The sequence below is a fragment of the Mesoplodon bidens genome (assembly GCF_964165515.1).
Source record: "Mesoplodon bidens genome assembly, chromosome: 2".
Lineage (NCBI taxonomy): Eukaryota > Metazoa > Chordata > Mammalia > Artiodactyla > Ziphiidae > Mesoplodon > Mesoplodon bidens.
This window is the reverse complement of record NC_138177.1, coordinates 29958517-29984353: the sequence shown is the minus strand read 5'-3', so window position 1 is coordinate 29984353 and position 25837 is coordinate 29958517. Positions and strand designations below refer to the sequence as shown.

General features: G+C 37.3%; 1 protein-coding gene across 2 annotated transcripts in view; it reads left to right on the top strand.

Annotated features, from left to right (window-relative positions):
* The window catches only part of VAMP4 (vesicle associated membrane protein 4), a 31073-nt gene extending 7162 nt beyond the window's left edge, over positions 1–23911 (top strand). For both annotated transcript variants that reach the window (XM_081221411.1, XM_081221412.1), the window contains 6 exons: positions 2246–2292; positions 5859–5909; positions 14225–14325; positions 16263–16342; positions 19422–19473; positions 21698–23911. In XM_081221411.1, the coding sequence (XP_081077537.1) occupies positions 2246–2292; positions 5859–5909; positions 14225–14325; positions 16263–16342; positions 19422–19473; positions 21698–21726 (360 nt within the window). In that variant the 3' untranslated portion in view covers positions 21727–23911. The remainder of the gene's footprint in view (positions 1–2245; positions 2293–5858; positions 5910–14224; positions 14326–16262; positions 16343–19421; positions 19474–21697) is intronic.
* Positions 23912–25837: the final 1926 nt, after the last annotated feature.

Here is a 25837-nt window from a genome sequence, read left to right as displayed (position 1 = left end):
GATTTTCCTTGACAGCCTAATCTTATTTAGTCACCCTGTCACTTTTTATCCCATCACTGTTTTAATTCTCTGCCTAACATTCATCACTGTCAGGTGTTTTTCTGTAAGAGCTCAGACCTTGTCTGTCTTGTCCAAAGCTGATGCTTGGGACTTAGAACAGTGCCTAGTACATAGAAGATGCTCAAACATAGTTGTTAAATGAATATTGAACACACCCTCTTTTCATTTTCTTACTCTTTGTGTATTATTTATTATAATATGTAGAGATAATGATATTCATTGTATTTCTTATGTTTTCCCTATTTTCCCTAACTTCTTTAGCTAGATTGATTATTTTTCCTCACTTTTTCCCTGCCTCCAGGACCACTAGGCAGTTAAAAATGTCCTCCCTTTCTTTCTCTTTCCCTCTCTCTTTTTAATTAACTTTATATGTTCACAATAATGTTTAAATTTGTGTTCTCTCTCAACATGCCAAAAACTATGCCCCTCCACACTACTTTTTCATTCTAGGCCTCTTCCCACTTCTCCACTCCTCTCCCCACCAAGATGAGCATGTTACTTTGCTTTTAACTTTCTCATTTTACTCTCCACTTCCTGCTTTTGGGTTTTGTGAGAAAAGTTTTAGATTCTTTTAGAATTTTTCTTTGTATTATGCATTTTTCTCTTTCAATAGCTGTAAGTTATAGTTCACAATCATCTTCTATTTAGATTTTTTTTTTTTTTTTTTTTTTTTTTGCAGTACTCAGGCCTCTCACTGTTGTGGCCTCTCCCGTTACGGAGCACAGGCTCAGCAGCCATGGCTCACGGGCCTAGCCGCTCCGCGGCACGTGGGGTCTTCCCGGACTGGGGCACGAGCCCGTGTCGCCTGCATTGGCAGGCGGACTCTCAACCACTGCGCCATCAGGGAAGCCCCTTCCATTTAGATTTGACCACACATTTTATTAGATGTACTGGGTATATCAATCTCCATCTTAAGATCTTTGTTCTGATTTAATTTTCTTTTTAGCTGGTGTAATTCCTTGAGTAGTTTCTTCAGAAAAAGTACATGGGTGTTGTATTTGCTTCCTGTTGCTGCTTTAACAAATTACCACAAACTTAAAACAACACAAATTTATTATAGTTCTGGTGACCAGAAGTCCAAAATGGATCTTGCTGGGCTAAAATCAAGGCACTGGCAGGGCCATGTTCCTTCTGGAGACTATAGGGAGGAAGCTCTTTCCTTGCCTTTCCCAACTTTTAGAGGTTGCCTGACCTCCTTGCTTATGCCCCTTCCTATATCTTTAAATCCAGCAGGGTGACATCTTCCAACCTCTTCTGTCTGTCTGTCTGTCTGTCTGTCTCTCTCTCTCTCTCTCTCACACACACACACACACACACACACTCTTCTGCCTCTCTCTTTTTTAAGTACTCTTGTGATGACTTTGGGCCCACTATATTGATCTTCCCACCTCAAGATCCTTGATTTAATAACTTCTGCAAAGTTCCTTTTACCATTCAAGGAAACATTCACAGGTTTCGGGGATTAGGACGTCGACATCTATGGGGAGCCGTTACTCGGCCTACAAGTTGTACACTGTTTGAGTTCTTGCATGCTGAAAAGGTCTGGTTTTTGCTCTTCTTCAGCCTCCTTTTGGAACTTTATATCTTCCCCTTTTGGGGAGCAGGTGAGACATTCCTCATTTTAAGAAAAACAGTTGTATCTTATAAGGTAACAGTATAAAGTTGTTTTTGTTTGGAAGTTCAAATATGTGCAGAGGACTATTCGTAGGCTGAGTGGCTGTTAGGTGGACTGTGCCAGTTAATAAACCCTTGTCTCTCAGCTCCAAACCTACCTTCTATACTCTTCTCTCTGATGCTAGAGTTGGACTCTGCAGCTACATTTCTCCTTTGCCCCCAGCTTCTTCTTAGGTTCTGCTGATAGAGAGAGACTGGAAGGCAGGGGGAGGAGGAAGGACTTGGCCCTCCCTGATGGCCTGCATCCCTCACTCCCATGCCAGCTTCAGTGACCTCTCTACCTTGTGGTCAGTCAAAGGATTCCGGGCTTATAAGCATTTCCTTAGCAAGTCTGCAGTGTGGTTCCATATCTTTAGCTTCCAGTGAAGCACCTGTAATTACTCTTGCCTGTGTCTGGAAGCTTGGAGTTAAGAAATTTCACCAGGATAGAACTTGTTTCATTACCCTGCCCCTGACAGTTCATAAGCCCCTTGGAATCTAAAAACTCAAGTCTTTTTCTTTTTTTTGACAGAGAAATCTTTTGGAAGATGATTCAGATGAAGAAGAGGACTTCTTTCTGTAAGTTTTTTGTTTTTCTTTTTACAGCTTTATTGAGGTGTAACTGACATACAATAAAATACATATAAAGTGTACAATAAGAGTTTTGACATATTCACTGCACACCTGTGAAATCATCATGAAATTCAAATAATGAACATAGCCATCACCTCAAAAGTTTCCTCAAACCTCTTGGTAATCTGTCAATCTCCCAGTCCCAGGCAGCCACTGATGTGCTTTCTATCACTGTAGTTTGTATTGTCTAGATTTTTTTTTGGAAGTGGAGTCATACAGTGTGCCTCTATTTTTTTACTGGCTTCATTCACTTTGCATAATTATTTTGAGATTCACCCATGTTGTCGCATGCATCAATAGTTTGTTTCTTTTTATTTCTGAGTAGTGGTCCATTGTATGAACATACTGCAATTCATTCACCCATTCACTTATTGATGGATATTTGGGGTGTTTCTAGTTTTTAGCTATTACAAATAAAGCTGCTATAAACACTCATGTACAGATTTTGTGTGGACTTATGCTTTCATTTCTCTTGGGTAAATAGGAATGGAATGGCTGGTGTATGTTTACAGCTGTTTCCCAAAGTTGTGTACCACTTTATATTCCTACCAGTACTGTATGGGGGTTCTGGTTGCTCCAGATCCTCATCAGCCCTGCCTATGGTCAGTCTTTTAATTTTAGCCACTCTCGTGGGTGTATAGTGGTATCCCATTACGGTTTTAATTTGCATTTCCATAATTACAAGTTATGCTGAACATCTTCTTTTGTGTGTATTTGCCATCCTTATATCTCTTTTTATTTATTTATTTATTTATTTATTTATTTTTGGCTGTGTTGGGTCTTCATTGCTGTGCGTGGGCATTCTCTAGTTGCGGCGAGCGGAGGCTATTCTTTGTTGTTTCAGTGGCTTCTCTTGTGGAGCATGGGGACTAGGCGCGCAGGATCCAGTAGTTGCGGCATGCAGGCTCAGTAGTTATGGCTCGTGGGCTCTAGAGCACAGGCTTAGTAGTTGTGGCTCAAGGGCCTAGTTGCTCCGTGGCATGTGGGATCTTCCCGGGCCAGGGCTCGAACCCGTGTCCCCTGCATTGGCAAGCGGGTTCTTAACCACTGTGCCACCAGGGAAGCCCCTTATATCTTCTTTGATGATGTACATGTTAAAAATCTTTTGCCCATTTCTAAGTTTGTCTTCTTATTAAGTTGTGAGTTTTTTATATATTCAAGATACAAGTTCTTTGTCAGATGTATGTTTTACAGATATTTACTCCCAGTCTGTAATTTAATCTTTTCATTTTCATAACTGTATCTTTTGAAGAGCAGAGTTTTGATTTTTATGAAATTAGTTTATTAAATTTTTCCTTTCATTGTTATTGTTTATTTAAGAAATCTCTGCCAAACCTAAAGGTTCTAAGATTTTCTTCTTTGTTTTCTTCCAAAAGTTTTATTGTTTTGACTTTTACATTTAGGTCTATAATCTATTATAAGTTAATTTTTTTATATATGGTTGAGTTAAGGGCGAAGGATCATTTTGGGGGGGCTGGGGAGCATATGGCTATCCAACTGTTCCACCACCATTTGATGGAAAGATTATCTTTTCCCTGTTGGATTGCCTTGATGCTCTGTCAGAATTAATTAACCTGGTCAGTCCTTTGCAGTTTTGATTAGAAAGGGCCTCGGTTTTATTTGCAAAGTCAGGAAGGATGACATATTGTTGCAGGAGTTTTCTCTGGAGGCTTATACCTCCAGAAGGGTATGCCTGGGAGGAAACATTTACCTCCCACTTTGCTATAATGTTGTGGAGTTTTTTATAGAGGCTTTTTTTTTTCCAAATAAAAAACATTGTATAAAACATTTTATAAAAAGTAATTGACAGCCATGAAGCAGTTGGCAAAAAGAGCCTGCAGGATGGAAATTAAATCCAATAACAGGAAATAATATCATTTTTGGCAGCAAAGTCAGATGAACTGGGAAGATAATTTCCTACAGGTAACAAGGTTTCCAGTGTCAAAAAGCTAATTGCTCATAGTGCCAATTACAGTGAGAAGCCTTAGACTAGAGCAACAGCTACCTGTCAACAAAGGACTCAGTACTGAAAAGGTCAGATGCTTTGGCTAAACAAGTGATCACCCGAATGTAAGTGAGAAACAAACTTTTCAGGCTAACTGTACACTGGAGGTTCACTCCCAAATAATGCTGTACATCTTCCAAAGGGCCTGACGACAAAACCGGAACACTACCACACCCTGTGGTTCTGTCTGTGTATTGAAAGGGAGACAAAGCTAATAAAATTTCTGAAATAATTTTTAAAAAATTAATCAACACGGGCTTCCCTGGTGGCGCAGTGGTTGAGAGTCCGCCTGCCGATGCAGGGGACACGGGTTCGTGCCCCGGTCCGGGAAGATCCCACATGCTGCGGAGCAGCTGGGCCCGTGAGCCATGGCTGCTGAGCCTGCGCATCCGGAGCCTGTGCTCCACAACGGGAGAGGCCACAACAGTGAGAGGCCTGCGTACTGCAAAAAAAAAAAAAAAAAAAAAAAATTAATCAACACCTGTTGATTATTATGAAAAATAAACCTGTTCATAGCAGGATTATTCATAATTGCCAAAAGGTGGAAGTAACCCAAGTGTCCATCAGTGGAAAGATGGATAAACAAAATATGGTATGTACATACAATGGCATAGTACTCAGTATTAAAAAGGAAGGAAATTCTGACACACGCTACAACATGGATGAACCTTGAAGATATTAATTATGCTAAGTGAAAGAAGCTGGTCACAAAAGGATACATTTTACATGATTCTTCTTATCTCAGGCACCTAGAGTAATCAAACTCATAGAGACACAAAGTAGAATGGTGGTTGCCAAGGGCTGGGAGGAGGGGGAAATGGGAAATTAATGCTTAATTGGTACAGAACCTATTCTTTTTTGAGTTTTATGGTTTATACCTTATTTTCTATCATCAGAAGATGGAAAATTACTTAAAACATCCAAAAATTTTAATTTTCAGAGTATTAAAATGGATTGGTTTAAATGATATAACACTCGACTATAATGGAGAGATAATAATTTGAGAAATGTTAATATTTTCGTAGACTCTTAAATTTCCCTTTAGTTATGTTGCTAAGTTTTAAGATGAGTAATCAAAAAACATACTTGAAAAATTTTAGTGTTTTGGATTTTTCTCTACATCCATCCCCCCAAATCAGCATTTCATTAGAGCCTAAATTCAAGGTAGTTGGACTTCTAGTGTTCTATAATTGATCATAAAGTTATTCATAGTCACTGGCACTTTAGTTGTTATGGTATTTCAGAGTTTAATGATTAAAACTACCTGTGTATAACTAAGAATTATATTAAAAGTGATAACATTCAGAAGAATTAAGCTGTGATGTCCTGCACTAAGTACCAGTGAAGTACAGACATGATTAAATATCATTAGGTTCCATCAGTACCAGTAATATGTGGTTCCTTATGATAAATGATCCATGTTTAGAATTCAGCAAGTGTGTGTGTTTTCTGTTTTGGGGTTTGTTTTAATGCTCTCATTAATATGTACGTGGTGTTTTGTTTTCAGAAGGGGACCATCTGGACCAAGATTTGGACCTAGAAATGAAAAAATTAAGCAGTAAGTTTGTGAGACACTCATTTGTTTAAATGATTATCATATTTCTACAAGGACCAGGGATTGGCAAACTACAGCATATGAGCCAAATCTGGCTGCCACCTGATTTTGTGAAGTTTTATTGAAACACAGCCATTCCTAGTATCTATTGGCTGCTTTCAAACTACAGTGACAGATTTGAGTAGTTGTGACAGAGACCTTATGGCCCACAAAATCGAAACTCTCTATTATCTGGCTGGCCCTTTACAGAAAAATTTGCTGAGCCTTGATGTAGACTAATATTACTACTAGGTTGTAAAAACCCAGTCATTCTTTTCATTTTCACAAGGTTACCTCTTAATTATAGCTAAGGAGATGCAATTCCTGGTTGTTGGTTTTCTTAATTTAATTATTATATATCAAATTCATTTATTTAGCATAATCTCAAGGTCTATTTTGGTTTTAAATCTATAGCTTGATTCCCATTTTCAGCATGATAATAAAAGTAATATAATAGATTTAGTTTTCTGAAGTACAGTATCTTGTTTATATACTTCCAGAATTTGTTCATATCTATTACTTATCCTAATCCATTTATTGATCTAAGTTTTATGGACTCATTAATTTTCAGTTTAGAGCTTTTCTGTGTATATTGTTGATGGTAGATGGTGGATAATGCTGTAGTGAATGTATCTAATATTAGAATCATATGAGTCCTGGCAAGAAGGGAGAAGGAATGAATGGAGCAGTGAAGTAGGCCTGGAAATTTACCGAGCTATAAAAGATAAACAACTGAATGGCCCAGGTTCAGGATCTAAGGAGGGGTAGTTGCTACCCTAAGTCTGGATATAGATAGCACATAGTGGGAAGGGTACTGTAATGGGATATCAAGTTATTGATGAGGGACTTTCCTGGTGGTCCAGTGGTTAAGACTCCACGCTTCCACTGCAGGAAGCATGGGTTCGATCCCTGTTGGGGGAACTAAGATCCCGCATGCCGCGTGATGTGGCAAAAATAAACGAATGAATGAATGAATGAATGAATAAATAAATAATAAACCACAGTTTAAAAAAGAAAAAAGTTATTGATTAGATACTTGGGCTTTAGTCAGGTAGTGGTTGGTGTGAAGAAACAGGTCCACACTGAGCCTGATCCTAGCTCATGGATTCTGTAATACAGCACCAACAAATTGATTTGACTACTAAATGGGATGTTTTCATTTTCTATTGCTGTGTAACAAGTTACCCTGAACCTAGCAGCCTAAAACAGCAAACATTCATCATCTCACATTTTCCATGGTTCAGGCGTTCAGTCACTACTTAGGTGGGCCCTCTGCAGGGTCTCACAAGGCTGAAATTGAGGTGTCGCCAGGGCTTTGATCTCATCTGAAGCTCCTGACTAAGCTCAGGTAGTTGTTGACAGGATGCACTTCCTTGCAGCTGTACAACCTACAGTGCTTGCTTCTTCAAGGCCAGCAGAAGAGAGAGTCTCTGCTGCTTCAAGTGTATGATTCAGCCAGTAAAGATACAATGAGCCACTTAGATTCAGAGTTTATTACTTACATAGATTGTCAAAGGAAGAGTAGCCAAAGGTGCCAGCTCCCTGGGTTCTTGTCCTAAGCACCAAAAATGATGATACCAAAATAGAAGGGTCCAGGGGGCTGCAGTATGAATAGTGAGATGCCCTATTACAAAGGAGCCAATTCTAGCCTGCAGCTAAGTGGTTTTATAGTCTGCGGGTATATCCTGCACAAAGCCTTATATGTCATCAGAACCTGGGAGGTGATAAGAAACTGTCTCATGACAGTCTCCTAGGGGAGATGGGGAGGTGAGTGGGAGATGGCCTCAGAAGCCACTCATCCTCATCTTTGGAAGGATCACAAGGCATTCAAGGTTGCGAGGATGCCGTGGCAGAGCCAGTGCCCTTCTCTGAGCCAGAGTGACTTCTCTATCCACCCACATATATACCTCAGCTGCCACAGGAGAAGACGACTCCACTGATGACACACCTGTTTTTTCCCTGCCAATGTGCTTCATTTCTTGTCTGACATCCTTCTGCAGAGTGAGCCTGGTACTGAGTGTGGCCCAGTGAGTCTTCTGAGTATGACTTTCCAGCTGACCCCAAAACCAGTGCCAGTTATACAGAGTGGGCATTGCAGGATATGTCTATGTTAGTAAGTGCCAAGCACACATGCATGTGAATGTGTATATGTGCATATTAAATTACCATAATAACGTTGGTGATCACAGAATTTTAGAACAGTAAGGCACTGTTGAGGAAGTGTAATGGCTCTTCCTCTAGAGCTGAAGGCTTATCATACGTACTCAGAAGGTGGTCAGTCATCAAAACACACAAATTAACCCTTGGCACAACCCCTTGAGTGTTTACCTAACCAGGGCACGACTCAGGCATGTGCCCAAAGTGGCCCCAAATGGTGGAGCACAACCTGCCACACTACTTGCCCAAGGACAGATTCCTGGCATTTGTTTAGTAACTAAAATTGGGAGCACTCGTGAGTTTCTTTAAGGTGTGTTGTCACCACTTAATGTGTAATGTTTCCATACAGGGTGTTTTTTTGATGTGTGGATCAGCCACATTGTTGCTTTGTCTGCATTTGATTGACATGTTGATAACAGATTAATCCCACAAAAATGCCCAGTGTCACTTTTTTTTAAATTGAAGTATAAGTTGATTTACAGTGTTTAATTTCAGGTGTACAGCAGAGTGATTCAGTTATACATATATATATATTCTTTTTCAGATTCTTTTCCACTATAGGTTGTTACAAGATATTGAATATAGTTCCCTGTGCTGATACAGTAGGTCCTTTTAATGGGTTCTTTAGTATTCCAGTGTCACTTTTCAGGGAAGATTTTTGGGAAAGATTTTATTTTTTTATTTTTTATTTTTGCAGTACGCAGGCCTCTCACTGTTGTGGCCTCTCCCATTGCGGAGCACAGGCTCCGGACGCGCAGGCTCAGGGGCCATGGCTCACAGGCCCAGCCGCTCCGCGGCATGTGGGATCTTCCCAGACTAGGGCACGAACCCGTGTCCCCTGCATCGGCAGGCGGACTCTCAACCACTGCGCCACCAGGGAAGCCCTGGGAAAGATTTTAAATAGTCACGTGCCTATATAAAAAATTTATGATTCTCTTTGGAATGTTTCCTTTGCTTTTAAAATAAATAGTAGCATTATAAATGCCACTCCAGTGAATTGTAGACATTCTCTGCCACAGGTAGGAAATCTCCTATCTATAGCCTTGGTCCAACAAGTTTAACTTAATTCCCCCAAGGAATGTTCTATGATGAACAGATACATATATATACATATATATATGTATATATGTACATATATACTATATATGTCTATATATATAATGGCAAAAATACAGCATATATACTACATATAGTATATATGCATATGTGTGTATATATATATACACATATATATATATACTTGCAAAAATACAGCATATATTTAAAATTTTTTTGTCAACAGTACCTTAAGAGGCCACAAGATGGGGGTGTTAACTGTGAAAATAAATATTTTCTTTATAAAATAACAGATGAGTGTGTGTTGCAGAGCATGAGCTTTTTTTTCCTTAATGGAAGAACACTGACATTAAACACATGCTAAGTGTTAGGAACCGTGCTAAGTGTTTAAAACACACTTGTCACATCTAATTCTCATAAGGGAAAGATTATCATATTCATTTCAAAGGTGAGAAAATATGAGGCTCAAAGAGGCTTGCAAAATGACTTGCAAAGCCACATACATAGTAAGTGATAATGCTGAATTGCAAACCCAGATCTCTCTGTGTCCAGAGCCTGGCCTCTCTACACTACACCATGCGGCTTCCCTGTAGTGGTGATAATTAGAATAGAGACATCTCAGGAACACAAGTGCTGTCAGACTCTAAGGAGGATTTAAAACAATGTTAAGGGCTTCCCTGGTGGCACAGTGGTTGAGAATCTGCCTGCCAATGCAGGGAACACGGGTTCAAGCCCTGGTCTGGGAGGATCCCACATGCCGCGGAGCACCTAGGCCCGTGAGCCACAACTACTGAGACTGCGCCTCTGGAGCCTGTGCTCTGCAACAAAAGAGGCCGCGATAGTGAGAGGCCCGCACACTGCGATGAAGAGTGGCCCCCGCTTGCCACAACTAGAGAAAGCGCTCGCACAGAAACGAAGACCCAACACAGCAAAAATAAATAAATTACTAAACCAATGTTAAAATGTCTTTTCTCTACATGTCTTGATATTTTCCTGGATATGTTCTCTCTTGTATCCTTTCTTCTACTATATGACTCTAACAGGAAATGATATAAATCTCCACCCCCTCCTTCAAAAACTTGCTTTTTCTTTGAGTCCTTAATTTTCTATTTCAGTTAATGACCATCATCTACATCTACTCAGTTGCTCAAATTATAAATCTAGAAGTTCTCTACCCTTTTCTTGCCCCAACTCCATCACCCATATCCAGGTAATCGTTGGTTCCTGAAATATCCCCTCCTCTTATTCCTTTAGCCTAGAACTTTCCCACCATCCATCACCTTTTTTACTCTGCCCAATTCACTCTTAACCTCCTCAAAACTCAGCACCAGGATCTTGATGCCATCTCTGGTCCAGGCTGGATTCATCTAGGCTGCACGACTGATACCATGTGCTTCCTTCCATTATGGCACTTGACATATGGTAATATAATCCTAGCTACCAGTGTTCCCCACTAGACTGTAATCTTGCTGAGGATCAAAACATTCACATCACTATCCTCAATGCATAGCATAATAATAACTCCTTAATATATATTTTTGAATAAATGAAATACTTAATTCAGATCAGAAAATATTTGTTGAATGCCTGTTTTCTACCAGGCACATTTCACATGACCTGGGAAACAGATGAGTGGGACAATCTCTGTTTTTAAGGCATTTACAGTATAATAGTGAGGATAAGACCAACATAAAATACAAATAGAAATCAAAGTATTGTAACTGCTATGAAAATGTAAAAAATCATGGGGAAATATGTTTTCACTTTTTAAAAAATTATTTATTTATTTATTTGGCTGTGCCGGGTCTCAGTTGCGTCACGTGGGATCTTCATTGTTGCATGCAGGATCTTTAGTTGCAAGTTGCTGGATCTTTGGTTGTGGCATGCAGGCTCTTAGTTGTGGCATGCGGGCTCTTAGTTGTGGCATGCGGGATCTAGTTCCCTGACCAGGGATTGAACCTGGGCCCCCTGCATTGGGAGCGCGGAGTCTTAACCACTGGACCACCAGGAGGTCCCTTTCCACTTGTTTTTTTTAAAAATTATCCTTTATATTAAAGTAAATAAATAGATGATTTTCTTCTCTTTTTTTCTATAAAAGTTGTGTTCTGGGCATGAAAATATCTTGAAATATAGAAGCACAGTCATGAGATTTTCCGTTATCTTAAGATTGAATGAGGGTTATACAGTAGCTGGATTAAGAGGGTTATACCAGTGGCTAGTAATATGTGAAGGAGAAAGTAACAATAATTTATTAATCACTTGGCAGGAAAAATTAAAATGTTGGGTGGTTTCCATTAGCCATAGAGATTACACGTGTGTCATGTTGTTGAGGTAATACCCCTAGGTTTATCATAATCTAGTAAGACTTAATCTGTAATTTTATGAATTCTATTCCAATTAATCTGCCTGTATTATCCATGGAGTCTTTTGCTTATAGGGATTCTGGGACCATAACGATTCCTTCAGTTATTTTGGTTTTGTTTTAAAATCACATGTAGTACAGGTATATTAATATCCACAATAGCTATAATCTGATTATGTGTAGGTGCTGCCGTACATTCTGTCCATTTCCACCGTGCTGCACCTTGCTTCAGGCTATTATCTCTTGCATATGATGGAAAATAACTACCTAGGAATTTCAAGATTGGCCCTTGATAAACAATAGCTCTGCTTCCATTATAGTTAAATGGAGACCTCTACATTCTTATATCTGCCTTATAACTCTTTCTCAAGTAGCTGGATGTGCTTTGCAGGACTTATACCCAAACTGTTCACTTATTCAGCTGTTAAGTATTAAGTGCATACTCTTTCCCAAGCAATGTTACAGGTACTGGGGCTACAAAAGTGAACAAAGTAGGCAAGGTCTCTGCATGTGTTGAACTTACCTTCTAGTGGGGAGCGACAGGAAATAAGCATGTAAATAAATAAATACTTTCGCTTAGTGTTAAATGCTGTAAACAATATAGAGTAATGGGTTAGACAGAGACTGTTAAACAACTCTGAAGGTTAATGAAGTGCACTCATTGCACATTTAAGCATACGTTCCATGAGAGCCGGAATTATTGTCTGCTTCGTTCAGTATTCCTAGTGCCTAGAACAGTACATAGTAAGCTCTTCTTAATTATTTATTGAATAAATTGCTTAAGTATTTGTGCCATTGTTCTTGTATAAGATTTTACATCTTGAGCTGTCTGCTTAGGAGTTGCAACAAGACCTCTTAGACACGTGGGGGCTCTTTCAGATCTGTGTGGGCAGAAGGGAATTCTCCATGTCCCACTTTAGTTGTGCTTCAGTTTTATACCGTTTAGTAGAATACTGTGTGAGAGGCACAGAACTCTAGGAAGCTATGATGAACCCTGAAGTCTATGAGTGGATAATCAGTGGGTGCTTTTAACATGGGAGGAGGGGTGACTATCATCAAACATAGTAATTCTACTTGAATCTGAGGATGCTTCTTCCGAAACCGTATGTGTCTAAATGGGCCTTCATTTTGTTTTTAAAGCAAACTTTTTGAAGATATAGCTTCGTGACAGGGAAGGGATAGAACTCTTTTTCAAAAGTACACATGTCCTGCCTTACTCCCCACTCACTATAGAGTAGGGGGGCAGTGAGGAGATGTGTATTGTGAAATTTTCTTAAAAGCTTCCTAGGTGATATTTGATAAATTGATACACTTCCCCAACTAGAAAGAACAATTGCATATCCTTATTTATTTAAAACATATATCTACTTATAGTTGCTAGTAATCCACTTTAAAGTTTTTATATTTTAAACAGTTTTTGAGTTATAAGAACTGTGAGTTCATTTTATTTTTCATTTTAAATATTTCTCTGGCATGACTTATTCCATAAACTAAGGTAACATTTTGTCAAGTGATTGAAGCAACGGGAAGACTAGACATTTGTCAAATGATTGAAGCAAAAGAGGAAAACTAGACACTTAATCATTTCTATGTTTATGTACTCTGGGGGGTAACTTCTGAGTGAGAGTAGGCAGCTGAGGTCCAATTATTAAATTTTTGAATTTAGTTTACATCTTCATTGAACATGGGACTTCCCTGGTGGCGCAGTGGTTAAGAATCCGCCTGCCAATGCAGGGGACACGGGTTTGAGCCCTGGTCCGGGAAGGTCCCACATGCCTTGGAGCAACTAAGCCCGTGCGCCACAACTACTGAGCCCGTGTGCCACGACTACTGAGCCCATGCACCTAGAGCCCATGCTCTGCAACAAGAGAAGCCACCGCAATGAGAAGCCCGCGCACCACAATGAAGAGTAGCCCCCGCTCGCCGCAGCTAGAGAAAGCCCGCGCGCAGCAACAAAGACCCAATGCAGCCACAAATAAATAAATAAATAAATTTATTTAAAAAAAAAATCTTCATTGAACAGTCTGAAGTTCGGTTGGAACAGGCTCTCATCACCTGATATAAAGAAAATCATATTTTCATTTTGAAGAACAACCAAAAATGTTTACTCTTTGCTCCTTCGTGGGTGCTTCAAAACCCTCCCAAGTGTTGCTCATTGTTTTAAACCCTGTTTAAGAGGAAATTGATGAGCTGTGAAGAGTTATACCCACTGAGCCTTAGTGTCCTAGAGCATACTGTACCTTTCCATTTTGGAAACTGAATATTTTTCATAGGCTTCTAACATACCTGGGCAAACTCTTTTGTTAGCCTTAGTGTGTGAACTGTATGTATAGCAAAAGTAGCTTATAGCTGTGTCTATGTGATGCCTCAATGGCCTATTGAAAAGAAAATGAAACGGATTATTTAGAGTCAAGCTATTTGACTAAATTCTGTAGTTACTGAGCATTCTGACAGTATATTTAATTTGAAGAAACAGGGTTAAGAATAAACTATAAGTTAAATATTACTTTATTTGTATCATGTTCTTTTAATTGCCTGAGTAATCAAGCCCACAAATGGAAGGACTGTTGCTACAAGCCTTAAACATTTTAGAGTTGAATAATTCTGAGAACTTGCTGTTTTCTATCATGTCTAATGAAAGTCTCAAAAACTGTAAAATTCTCAAAAGAATGCATTATTTTTTCATCTTTTTCTTTTAAACTAGTGTTCAGAATCAGGTGGATGAAGTCATTGATGTCATGCAAGAAAATATTACAAAGGTAATAGAAAGAGGGGAGAGACTAGATGAACTACAGGACAAATCAGGTACAGATACTTCATATAATTCTTGATGTTATTAATCTGTATTTTGATAGTTTACTTCTCCCATTTTTCTAGCCAAAGTTTAGGAATCTTGACTTAGGAAAAATGGCATTTATGGTCTTAATGTTTTTAACTTTAGCTCCCTTTACTTTGTTTTTTTTATATACAATTTATTCAAGTATAGTTGATTTACAATGTTGTGTTCATTTCTACTGTACAGCAAAGTGATTCAGTTATACATATATATATTCTGTTTCATATTCTTTTCCATTATGGTTTATCACAGGATATTGAATATAATTCCCTGTGCTATACAGTAGGACCTTGTTGTTTATTCATTCTGTGTATAATAGTTTGCATCTGCTAATCCCAAACTCCCAATGCATCCTTTCCCCCACCCCGCCACCCCCCGCCCTTGGCAACCACAAGTCTGTTCCCTATGTCTGTGTTTCTGTTTCGTAGATATGTTCATTTGTGTCATATTTTATATTCCAAATGTAAGTGATATCTATGATATTTGTCTTTCTCTTTCTGACTTCACATAGTATAATAATCTCTAGGTCCATCCATGTTGCTGCAAATGGCATTATTTTACTCTTTTTTTCTGGCAGAGTAGTATTCCATTATAATATGTACCACATCTTCTTTATCCATTCATCTGTTGATGAACATTTAAGTTGTTTCTATGTCTTGGCTATTGGAAATAGTGCTGCAGTGAACATTGGGGTGCATGTATCTTTTTAAATTATAGTTTCCTCCAGATATATGCCCGGAAGTGGGATTGCAGGATCATATGGCAACTCTATTTTTAGTTTTTTGAGGAACCTCCGTACTGTTTTCCACAGTGGCTGCACAATTTACATTCCCACCAACAGTGTAGGAGGATTCCCTTTTCTCCACACCCTCTTAAGCATTTGTCATTTGTAGACTTTTTAATGATGGCCATTCTGACTGATACAAGGTGGTACCTCATTGTAGTTTTGATTTGCGTTTCTCTAATCGTTAGAGATGTTGACTGTCTTTTCATGTGCCTGTTGGCCATCTGTATGTCTTCTTTGGAGAAATGTCTATTTAAGTCTTCTGCCCAGTTTTCGATTGGGTTGTTTGCTTTTTTGTTATTGAGTTGTATGTAGCTCCCTTTGCTTTGAATCATCTTATTGTTGTATTATTTCTTTAATTGATCAGTTGAGAACAGAAAGATTAAAAATTCATTGTTGAAGAGTTAGATTATTTTTTTCTTTTGTCCTGTTACGTTGATGTGCTTTGTATTTCTCCTGATCTCAAGGAGGATAGGTCTAATCACTTCTTTTCAAACTTATTTCACACATATCTAATATTTTTATCTTATGCTTTCTCTGATGACTTAGTAACATTTCTTTACTGACAAATGTTAGTCTCTATTCTTATAACAGTCCATGGCACTTATTAGGCACTCACATATTTTTTAGATGATGAATGGCTGAATGAATATCTGATTAATCCTTGACAGACTTTTTTAACCAAAAAACTTACTTAAACACTTTAAAAATATATTGTTTTGCTTCAAAATCAGTCACTTTTGATATATTCTAAGAATCTAGCCTTCTCTGTTGTAAATTTTTTTTTCTATAGTTGTGCCAAGTATTTGAATATTTAAAGAGTATTTCTACCAGAATTCATAAGTTTATTTGAAAGCATTGAGGCCCTGGGGAGACTTCTCTTACTCTTATTGTAAAAGTGGATTGAGCAAACTGACCTGCAGCCATTTTTTACTTTTTGGTTTTTTTTTTTAGAATACAGAATGCCAGAGTTTGTGGGTAGAGGAAAGGAAAGATGTTTTCGTGCTTAAAAGGGAATAGACTTGCAGAAGTAGAAATTAGTGTTTTCTTGTCTTTGTGTGACTAGATAAAAGAATGCTGTTATGTCGATTAATCCTTCTCTCCATCCTCTATGTGATATAGAAAGCTTATCGGATAATGCAACTGCTTTTAGCAACAGATCCAAACAACTTCGAAGGCAAATGTGGTGGCGTGGATGCAAAGTAAGTAAATTGGAAGATATTGGATAGGTCCGTCAGCATATCCAGTGGTATTTAAAGACATGAAGAAAAAAGGGCCTCTAGGTGATAAGCTCCGTGGGGAACAGGACTACAACTGTCTTGCTTATTTTTATATCTTCTGAACCTGGGACATGGTGGAACTCAGTAAATATTTGTTGAATTAATATCTTATGGGTCAGAAGTAACTAAAGGAATCAAGCAGTGCCTAAAAGGATGTTTTCATGGATTTCTTCATAGAGAGTAATCCACAGTTTATTAATAATTTAGCTTCCTCTAGATGTATCTTGTAAGCAATATTAACTTGTAATTTATTTTTAGTACCTTTTTGGAGCAACCTATAGCATTACATAGAGATATTTAAAAGACAGAAAGCAAGCCAGAGAAAAATATAATTTTCTGTTGGATGGAGAAAAAAATAAAAGCAGTTTAATGTTTCAGAATCCATATGGCAAATGGGGCTAAAAAGAAAATCCCACTGTCACTCATTATTCCAGAGAAATAAGATACAGTCTTATGCCATACCACCCTCAACCTGCCTGATCTCAGAAGCTGAGCAGGGTCAGACCTGGTTAGTACTTGGATAGGAGAAATAAGATATAAAAGAAAAATTTGTAACAAGGAAAAAAATGGGAATCATTATATGCTAATATATTCCTGAAAAACGTTTTATGGAAATGAATTTACTGCTTAAATCAAGTATGGCTACTATATATCAAACAGAAAAAATGTTTCTCTTAAGACTTTATAGCAAATTTCATGTCATATGAGCAGATCTTTTCTTTTTCCTCCTGATACTGTGTATCATTTTTGGCTTTGTTGAAAACCTTGGATATACCACATTGGTTTTAGTCTCTCATTTTCAAGTTTAGCAATAACTTTCAAAACTCGATGTTGACATATGCTAAGGATTTCTTTCAAGAGTTGCCTTGGATTTGCTTATTTCTGTCTGTTTACCTGCTGAATCCTCTTACTTTCAGAAATAGAACTTAGGGAAAGAAACAAGTTTCATTGCTCCTCTTATGTAGAATTTAAATTTTCTGTTTTTCTTTAATGAATAAATTTTCTATTTCTATAGAAATTTTCTATCCTGCAGACTAGTTTGGAAGAACAAAAGGTCCGTGAGCTACCTCCTCTCCCCACATGACTCATTCACGTGGCCATTAACAAAATGATAATGTGCATTTTGCCTAGCTTTTTTTTAGCTATATCTAAAGAGTTTCATTTTGTACTTTACGGGGTCCACATCAAAGGAATAGTATGCTTTTAAGGGGAAAAATTGAATTCTATTTTAAATTTATATTTTTAAATAGTCTCTATATCACTACCATTTTCTGGATTAACTTCATAATGATTATTTGGGAAGAGCTAAGGAAAGGGATATAGGGACAGAAAAGAGATCAGAGGTTGCCAGTGGCTAAGGATGGAGGGTGGAGATTGACTACAGCAGGGCATGAGGGAACTTTCTGAGTGATGAAAATGTCTTATGTTCGACTATGAAGGTGATGGTTGACAACTGTATGTATGTCAAAACACGTCAAAATGAATTTTAAGAGGGTGAATTTTATTGTATGTAAAGTATATTTTCATAAACCTGACTTTAAAAATAAGTAAGTGAACAGAATTATCCAATGGGTGGGGAGAGAGAATCAGTGACACCTCTCTTAAGTATCTTATGGGGCTCTGAGGCTCTTATGTGTTTAATGAGAAGCAGATTTTTGTCTATGTTGTTTGGAAGAAGAGAGCTTTGGACGTGCATGAATACATTACTGCCATTTTTGGTTGTAAACGTTTCCTGGCCAGTGTTAGAAACTCCGTTTATTTAGGTGTTTTAAAATTGGTATTGATATTTCCATTTAAATCTTCTAAATGTTAAGGCTAGCACAAATTAACAGGGCAAATTAAGATATATTTTTGGTAAAGTTGAAAAGCTATTGTAAAATTCCAAATTACTTTAGAAATGTTTTCAGCTTAAAAAAAAGATGCAAAGCTTCCATGTATATTCTCTGGATCACTTGGTCACTAAAGTACTTTACAGTGTAAAGTACTGTCTACATTTTTTGGTTATCATAATTAATAATTTTAATAGGCACCTGGTATTCAAATTGGAAAGCTTCCATGTATATTCTCTTGGTCACTTTGTTCTTGTCATGAATGTAATGCCACTAAAATGCAGCCATTTGTTTTATTTTAGAAACATTTCATTAGCTACTTCTAGTTACTGTTTGTGATATTCATCAGTGTTGTATGTGTTTATAATAACTGAGTATCTTTTTTCTGAATGAACCATCTTTAATCAATTATCTATGAAAATGGTGAAAACAAGACTCATTTGAATTCATCAGGAAAATCAAATCAATTTATAATCTATGCATTTTAGGATTAGATGAGGAATGTGACAGTTTTATGGAGAGAGGTGATGTAGACCTAAAATATTAACTAGCTAAGGACTAATCTTAAGGTTTCTCCTCTCAACTGTGAAACTGACACACAGAATGCTCTTAGGCAAGTTATTTATTAAATGAGGTTCTTCACAAAACATCTAAATTATATTCCTCAAAATGAAGATAAAAATGCTAAGAAGAAAGTAAGGGGAACAAAAACTAACAGAATTCTAATATACTTTGAGAATAAGTGCTATAACAAATGCTGCCTTATACTATATATATTGAACCATCTGTATTGGATGCCAATCTTATTCATAATATCCTGACACTTCTGAACAGAGTTGATAAAATATTGTTCTTTTCCTGGTCTTAGATTAGAAATGTGTGAGAAATCATAGACAAAAAAGATCAGGCCCGTAAAGGCTTTGATTATTACTGTTTACTCTGCAGCCTTAAACAATAAAATCTAGGCAAGCCAAAACCCTCAAATTTGGGGAACTCTGATTATTACAAAAAGATGCAAATAGTCAGAAGTTCATCTGAGAAAAAATTTGTAAACCTTTCAAGGAATGAGCCTGTCCAATGATGAGTTAGTGTAATGTGGTAAACAGCACAACAGATAGTCTTTATTAACAAGTCAGACATTAATCTTTCTTATGCCTTTTTGTGTGTTGTAGATAAAAGCCATCATGGCTTTGGTTGCTGTTATCGTTTTGTTAGTGATTATCAGTAAGTATTTACTGGATTATTAATTTGGGGGGGGTGTCATTTGTTTTGAAGTTCATTTAAATTTCCTTTTTAATTTATATTCAGTTGACCTAGTATGACTAATGTCAGGATTGAGTAATGACTTCTGACTCCAGTAAGGAGTTCTTTTTTTAAATTTTTTTTATTTTTAAATTTTTTTTATTAGTTTCTGCTTTATAACAAAGTGAATCAGTCATACATATACATCTGTTCCCACATCCCTTCCCTCATGCCTCTCCCTCCCTCCCACCCTCCCCATCCCACCCCTCCAGGCGGTCACAAAGTACCCAGCTGATCTCCCTGTGCTCTGTGGCTGCTTCCCACTATCTATCTACCTTACGTTTGGTAGTGTATATATGTCCATGCCTCTCTTTCGCTTTGTCACAGCTTACCCTTCCCCCTCCCCATATCCTCAAGTCCATTCTCAAGTAGGTCAGTAAGGAGTTTTTAACCTAGAATCTGTAGCTCTCTGAAAATGCACATAAATTGTACGTAAAATTTTATGTGAATATGCATATGTACAGTTTTATGGTGAGAGTATATCTTTCATCAGATTCTCAAAGAGAACCTCTGTCCTACCCTCCACCCCTACCCCTGCAAAGGCAGGGCTAAGTGATTTGTTTGAGGCCAGATATAGCTACTATTATGATCAAGACCATAACACTCATTTTCTATTTATTTTTAACTTTTAGGTATGGCAGCTTGCATTTCGTAATACTGTGTTTGAAGGAAAATCCAGATAAATTCTCCAGATGATAATTTGTTTTGGATTTGAGCTTCATTTCAGTCATGGAAACATAACTCTTGCCCTTCCTTTTTTCTCCCCTTAATATTCTTTTTAAAGTCAGATCATTCAAAAAAAATTTTTAGTGTAGTTGATTTACATTGTTGTGTTAGTTTCAGGTATACAGCAAAGTGATTCAGTTATATATTATTTCAGATTATTTTCCATTATAGGTTATTACAAGATATTGAATACAGTTCCCTGTGCTATATAGTAGGTCCTTGTTGCTTATCTATTTTATGTATAGTAGCTTGTATCTGTTAATCCCGTATTCCTAATCTATCCCTCCCCCCTCCCCTTTCCTCTTTGATAACCAGAAGTTTGTTTTCTATGACTATGAGTCTGTTTCTGTTTTGTATATAGATTCATATGTATTACTTTTTAGATTCCACATATAAGTGATATCATATATTTGTCTTTCTCTGGTCAGATCATTTTTAATATCTCCTTTTCTCCAAAGCTTCTTTATCTATGTTTACAGGGATTTTGTAAAGATTTGGAAAGTATCTCAGAATAACCATTTGAAAAATTCCATGGTGATACTCTTTTTAAACAGAAAAAAAGATTTTGTTCTAAAGAAAAAGTCAGTCCTCATCATTTGTGGATTCTGTGTTTGTGAATTCACCTACTAGCTAACATTGATCAGTTACCCCAATGCTTTCGGAGTCATTGGCAGATGCAGTCAGAGAAGCGAATGTTAGTGCACAGTTTCTCACATTTTTGTGTGTCTTGTTGATGCTTTTGCTGTTTAAAAAGGCCCCTGAGTATACTGGTGCTGCAGTGCTGGCTAGTGTTGCTGAGCGCAGCAAGGCTGTGATGTGTCTTGTGGAGGAAATACACGTGTTAGATGAGCTTTGTTCAGGCGTGAGTGACAGCACTGTTGGCCAGGAGTTCAGTGTTAATAAGCCAACAGTATATAGTAGGTAAGGTGTCTTCACACAGAAACGTGTAAAACAAGGTTATGTATGGATTGGTTGTCAAAAATGTTGTAGCCAGAGGGTGGCAGGGATTTAAGCCTGTGTTTCCCCTCAGAGCAGTGGTTCAGTGTTTACTCATTCAGTGTTTTTGGTGACTTTATAGAACATAACTACTGCCAGTACCAAGAATCAACCCATGAATAACATAAAGAAGAAAATAAAATCCAACTGTTCTCTTACCACACAGAGATAGCTACTATTAATATAACTATTGTATATACTTTAAGTCTTTTCCTATTAATATATAAACATATTTTTCAAAAACTAAGATCATATGTATACTTTCTAATAAATATATTGTAAATATTTTCCCATGTTATTAAATATTTAAGTATTTTATCTGCTTTATGCTATGGGTATGTATTAATCTGATCAAAATGCTAATCTGATGAATCTGATTTTGAATCTGATTTTGATGTTTCTTTTTCATTTTTTTCTCTTGCAGTTCTTATAGTTGTGAAATACCATACTTGATTTGATGACAGATCTTCATTAAACAAAATCTGGGACAATAATAATAAAAGATTGCTGCATAATTTAAATGAAACCCATGTATATAACTTTCAAAGCTTCTTTTTCAAGAAATTAAGAGGCAAGTATCACTTCAAATTGGAGCACTGAGAATGTCCCATTATCTTCTTCCCTTCCAACAAAGTGTGCTTTTAATAATTACGTTTAAGGCGGGGCTTCCCTGGTGGCTCAGTGGTTGAGAGTCCGCCTGCTGATGCAGGGGACGCGGGTTTGTGCCCAGGTCCGGGAGGATCCCACATGTCGCGGAGCGGCTGGGCCCATGAGCCATGGCTGCTGAGCCTGCGCGTCCGGAGCCTGTGCTCTGCAATGGGAGAGGCCACAACGGTGAGAGGCCCGCGTACCGCAAAAAAAAAAAAAAAAAATTATGTTTAAGGCAAAGATAACCAGCCTTGATTTTGCCATATTCCAAGGGTCTAATTTGAAACTAGATACTTGCCAGTTCATTATTTGTATATATAGTTAAACACTGATAATGATATTTCATACTGTTATTTTAATGGCATAAGGACTTGCATTTGTTGCATCAAGGTGGGGGTCAGGCTGGTGGTCAGGGAGCCTCTGTAGAGTACCAAATCATTATGCTGAAAGATGTGTGTAACCATTCCATTGATATTTGCAAGATTGCTTTACAAGCAATTTTCACATGTTTATGGGTGTAACAAAAGCTAAATGTTGTAATGTTGTAAATGTTGCTGCCTTCAGCTATAACTAACAACATTCTGGTAAACCTATTTTTGACTGTATAAGGGAATGTGTAGTAATTTTTTGGCATTTGGATTATGGAAATGGGAAATTTAAACAGTGTGAAAAGCATAGTATGGCGTCATAAAACTGGAGATAATAAAATTATTGGAGAGTGTCATTGGAGTATTTGAAAGTGACCAACATAAAGCTAGAAGTCATGGTCTGATCTGTTTTCAGTTAGCCTCCAATAAGGAGGACCAGTTCAAATGTGAGTAAATGAAGTCCACACATAACTTGTCCCCTACTTTTCTTTTTGTTAATAGCCTTCCTGTTTAACTTCAACTAGCCCTTTTACCAGAAGTGCTAAAAGTAGCAAAATCATGTGCTTAGAATTTGTGGTTTTTGTAATCCCTCTTTATCTCCTGGAAAATGCATGTGATACGTACAATCCAGTGTCAGATTAGCCAACAATAATGAATACAAAAAGTCAGGAGCCTAGCTAATCAGTCAGAGTAACCAAATGCTAGGGTCACCATTAAGTCTGTTTTTATAATGATAAAAAGTGTTGTTAACTTTAAAATATGCCATCCTTCTTGGGTTGTTTAAACCTGTGAAAGTGAACATACATAGTTCTCTAACGTGTGTGAGGAAGAAGTTTTATAATAAAATTGGAGATTCTGCAGAAACTTATGTACATGGACATCTTCACAATGTATATATAACTCTAAATTTGAAATAGGGTTAATAGAAAGTACCAGTATTTAAATAAGAAAAAAAATGATCCTTATAGGGTTTATTGCTTTGGTAATTTTAATTCAAAATGTATGAAACATAGAATCTTTCTTTGGTTTTTTTTTTTTAATTCTACAGGATTAATACTAAGATGCAAAAATGTTCTCTTTAGAATGGAAAGAAATTCTAAGGGAGAAAGCAGATTAAGAGATATTCAAGACACCTTCAAGTCATGAAGATCTAAATATAATTGCTTAGTATTATAGTCTACTAAGAACATTTAAAAAGAGATAAAGGTCTTACATACTATGGAGTGTTTTCTCTGGTCTCTCCACCTTTCGTAAATGTCAATTACTGTAAATAACATAATAAATACTAAACCCTTTGACAAAAGAGGATACCCAGGAAAATGAGCATTTTTAGAATTTCATAGCTAATCTAGTTCAGGAATGGGAGTGTTTTAACTGAGTGGACAGAATCAGTACTAACGTGTGTGTCCTTGATTTGGGATTGGAACTAGACTCACCAGTGGTTAACTTTCCATTAGTTGGTATAGGAATCTGGTTTCTTCATATCGATCAGTGAAGAGGAAGATTATTTCTCAAGAAGAATCCACATTTCCAGTGTTTCTTTAATAAAGTATGCTTTTAAATAAAGAAAGAAAATAAGATTTTTAACCATGAAAAATAAAGGAAATATTTATATGACAATACCATGTATACGTAGTTCTCTTTGTATTTAAATATACTGCTGCTGAGAATACTGGTGGCGGATATGTTACTCTGTTAGAGCCTTGCACTAGTGGTGGCTTGGCTCACCGTTTATCATTTCATCTTTCTTGGTCTTCACTAATCCTGAGACCCTTAAAGTGGCTGGCATGTTTATGACTTTATTATCATAACCTTGGAGACATGAGCCTTCAGAAAAAGAAAAATTTGTTCAAATTGATGCCAGGCCTACCTTCCTCCTCTCCCTTAATCATTCTTTTTCTTATTCAGCTCGGATCATCCTGCACTTGAAAAATGAAGTTTCCCCACCATCAGAACTCTCATTATTTTAACAGCAATGCAGAGCAACAGAAAAATTCAGATAGCTTTGTAAATACTAGTTGATACCCAGTGAAATCAGGTCACTATTTTTATAATGCCTGCAACATACCCTCGTGATTTATGTTTAATTACTGAAACCTATTGCCCTGCAGCAGTTTCATGATAATGCTGATTAATCAGTTCCTCCTACTGATTATAACCCAGTAATACCTGTAGTTTTTTGGCCCCTCTATCCTGATAAAGCTCACTGGAAATTGCCCTCAGGTTTTATAAACTTGGGGATTTCTTGACTAAAGAAAAGTTCAATGTTGAAAATGGAACGTTATCTAAAATGGAGGAAGGGTACTTAGTACACATCAAATACAGAAATACCTTCTGTTAGCGCTCCTGTAGATTGCTTATGATAGTCTTCCTCTGCAGTCACTCTGCACTAGAAAATTATAACTTCATTTTTTTAATAGCAAAATTGGGCATCTTTCAATTCTGTGTAGCATTTGAGTATCCTGGAAATGATTACACGTGTACAAACTGAGAAGAAAAAAATGGAAATTTCTCATCAGAACAATCTTAAACATGCTTAATGGCCTGTCAGCATTGTTGCCCACACTATCTACATCTAAATGTGTATATACTACAATTAGAAAATACACAAGAAATTGTCTTTTCATGTTGAGAATGAATGCCTTTAGAAGATGTCTATCTGTATTGAGTCAGTATTCCTAAGTCTAGGAAAACCAACTCATATTAGTCTAAGGTTGTGTTTTCACATGGAAATGTGATTGGAGTCAATTTTATTTTTCCCTGAGTGGGGAGTAAGAGCATGCATGGATCAGTCCAAAAGCATCATTTATACATTTGTTTCAGAATGCAGCGTAGTGCTGATGTTTCTGTAGGAAGTTGCTGCCATGTAAAGACACTGAGTCAGAAAGAGCTGGAAGGCGCCCTGCTTCTCAGTCCATCCACTGTTTGTTCCATGTTGTAGACAAAGTGGAAGCATTTCTTAGACTGATGTGGGGCTTGAGCCTTCTGTATAAGTTTGTCTTACTCTGACTTTTTCTGGAAATCAAGTAGAATAAGGGATGGGGGGACACAAACTTTTATTCCTGCTCCCGTTTTATTTAAGGAGCTGCTTGGAACAGGTCAGTAGGAATTGAAAGGAAAGCATGACCAGCCCAGCATAGTGCTGTGCTCCTGGCCAGGTGAGTGTGCCTAGGAAAACCACAGAGACACTGGTGTGTTTGCTCATGAAGTGAGTGTTGGTGTCCACAGTCCTCACTGCAGAGATGGCACGGTTGACATAATAGTGGGTCTTTTGCCTTTACCAGGAGACAGGAGTGCTCTTTTCTAATAACTGGGTAAAGAAAAATTCTGATTTTACAGTATTTCATTAGGTTCTTTTCATTTGAAAAGGTCTTGAAATCAAATCATCTGTTAAATATTTGAAGGCTACAAAGTACATTGCATAAGTCAGACTTTAGTCAGTAAAATGTCAGAAATCAAACTCTTAGAAAACTCAAGCCCTTGATTTTATGCCTGGGGTATGTGTCATTGTTTTAAATTCCACACTCCTTTATTTAATCATTTTGATA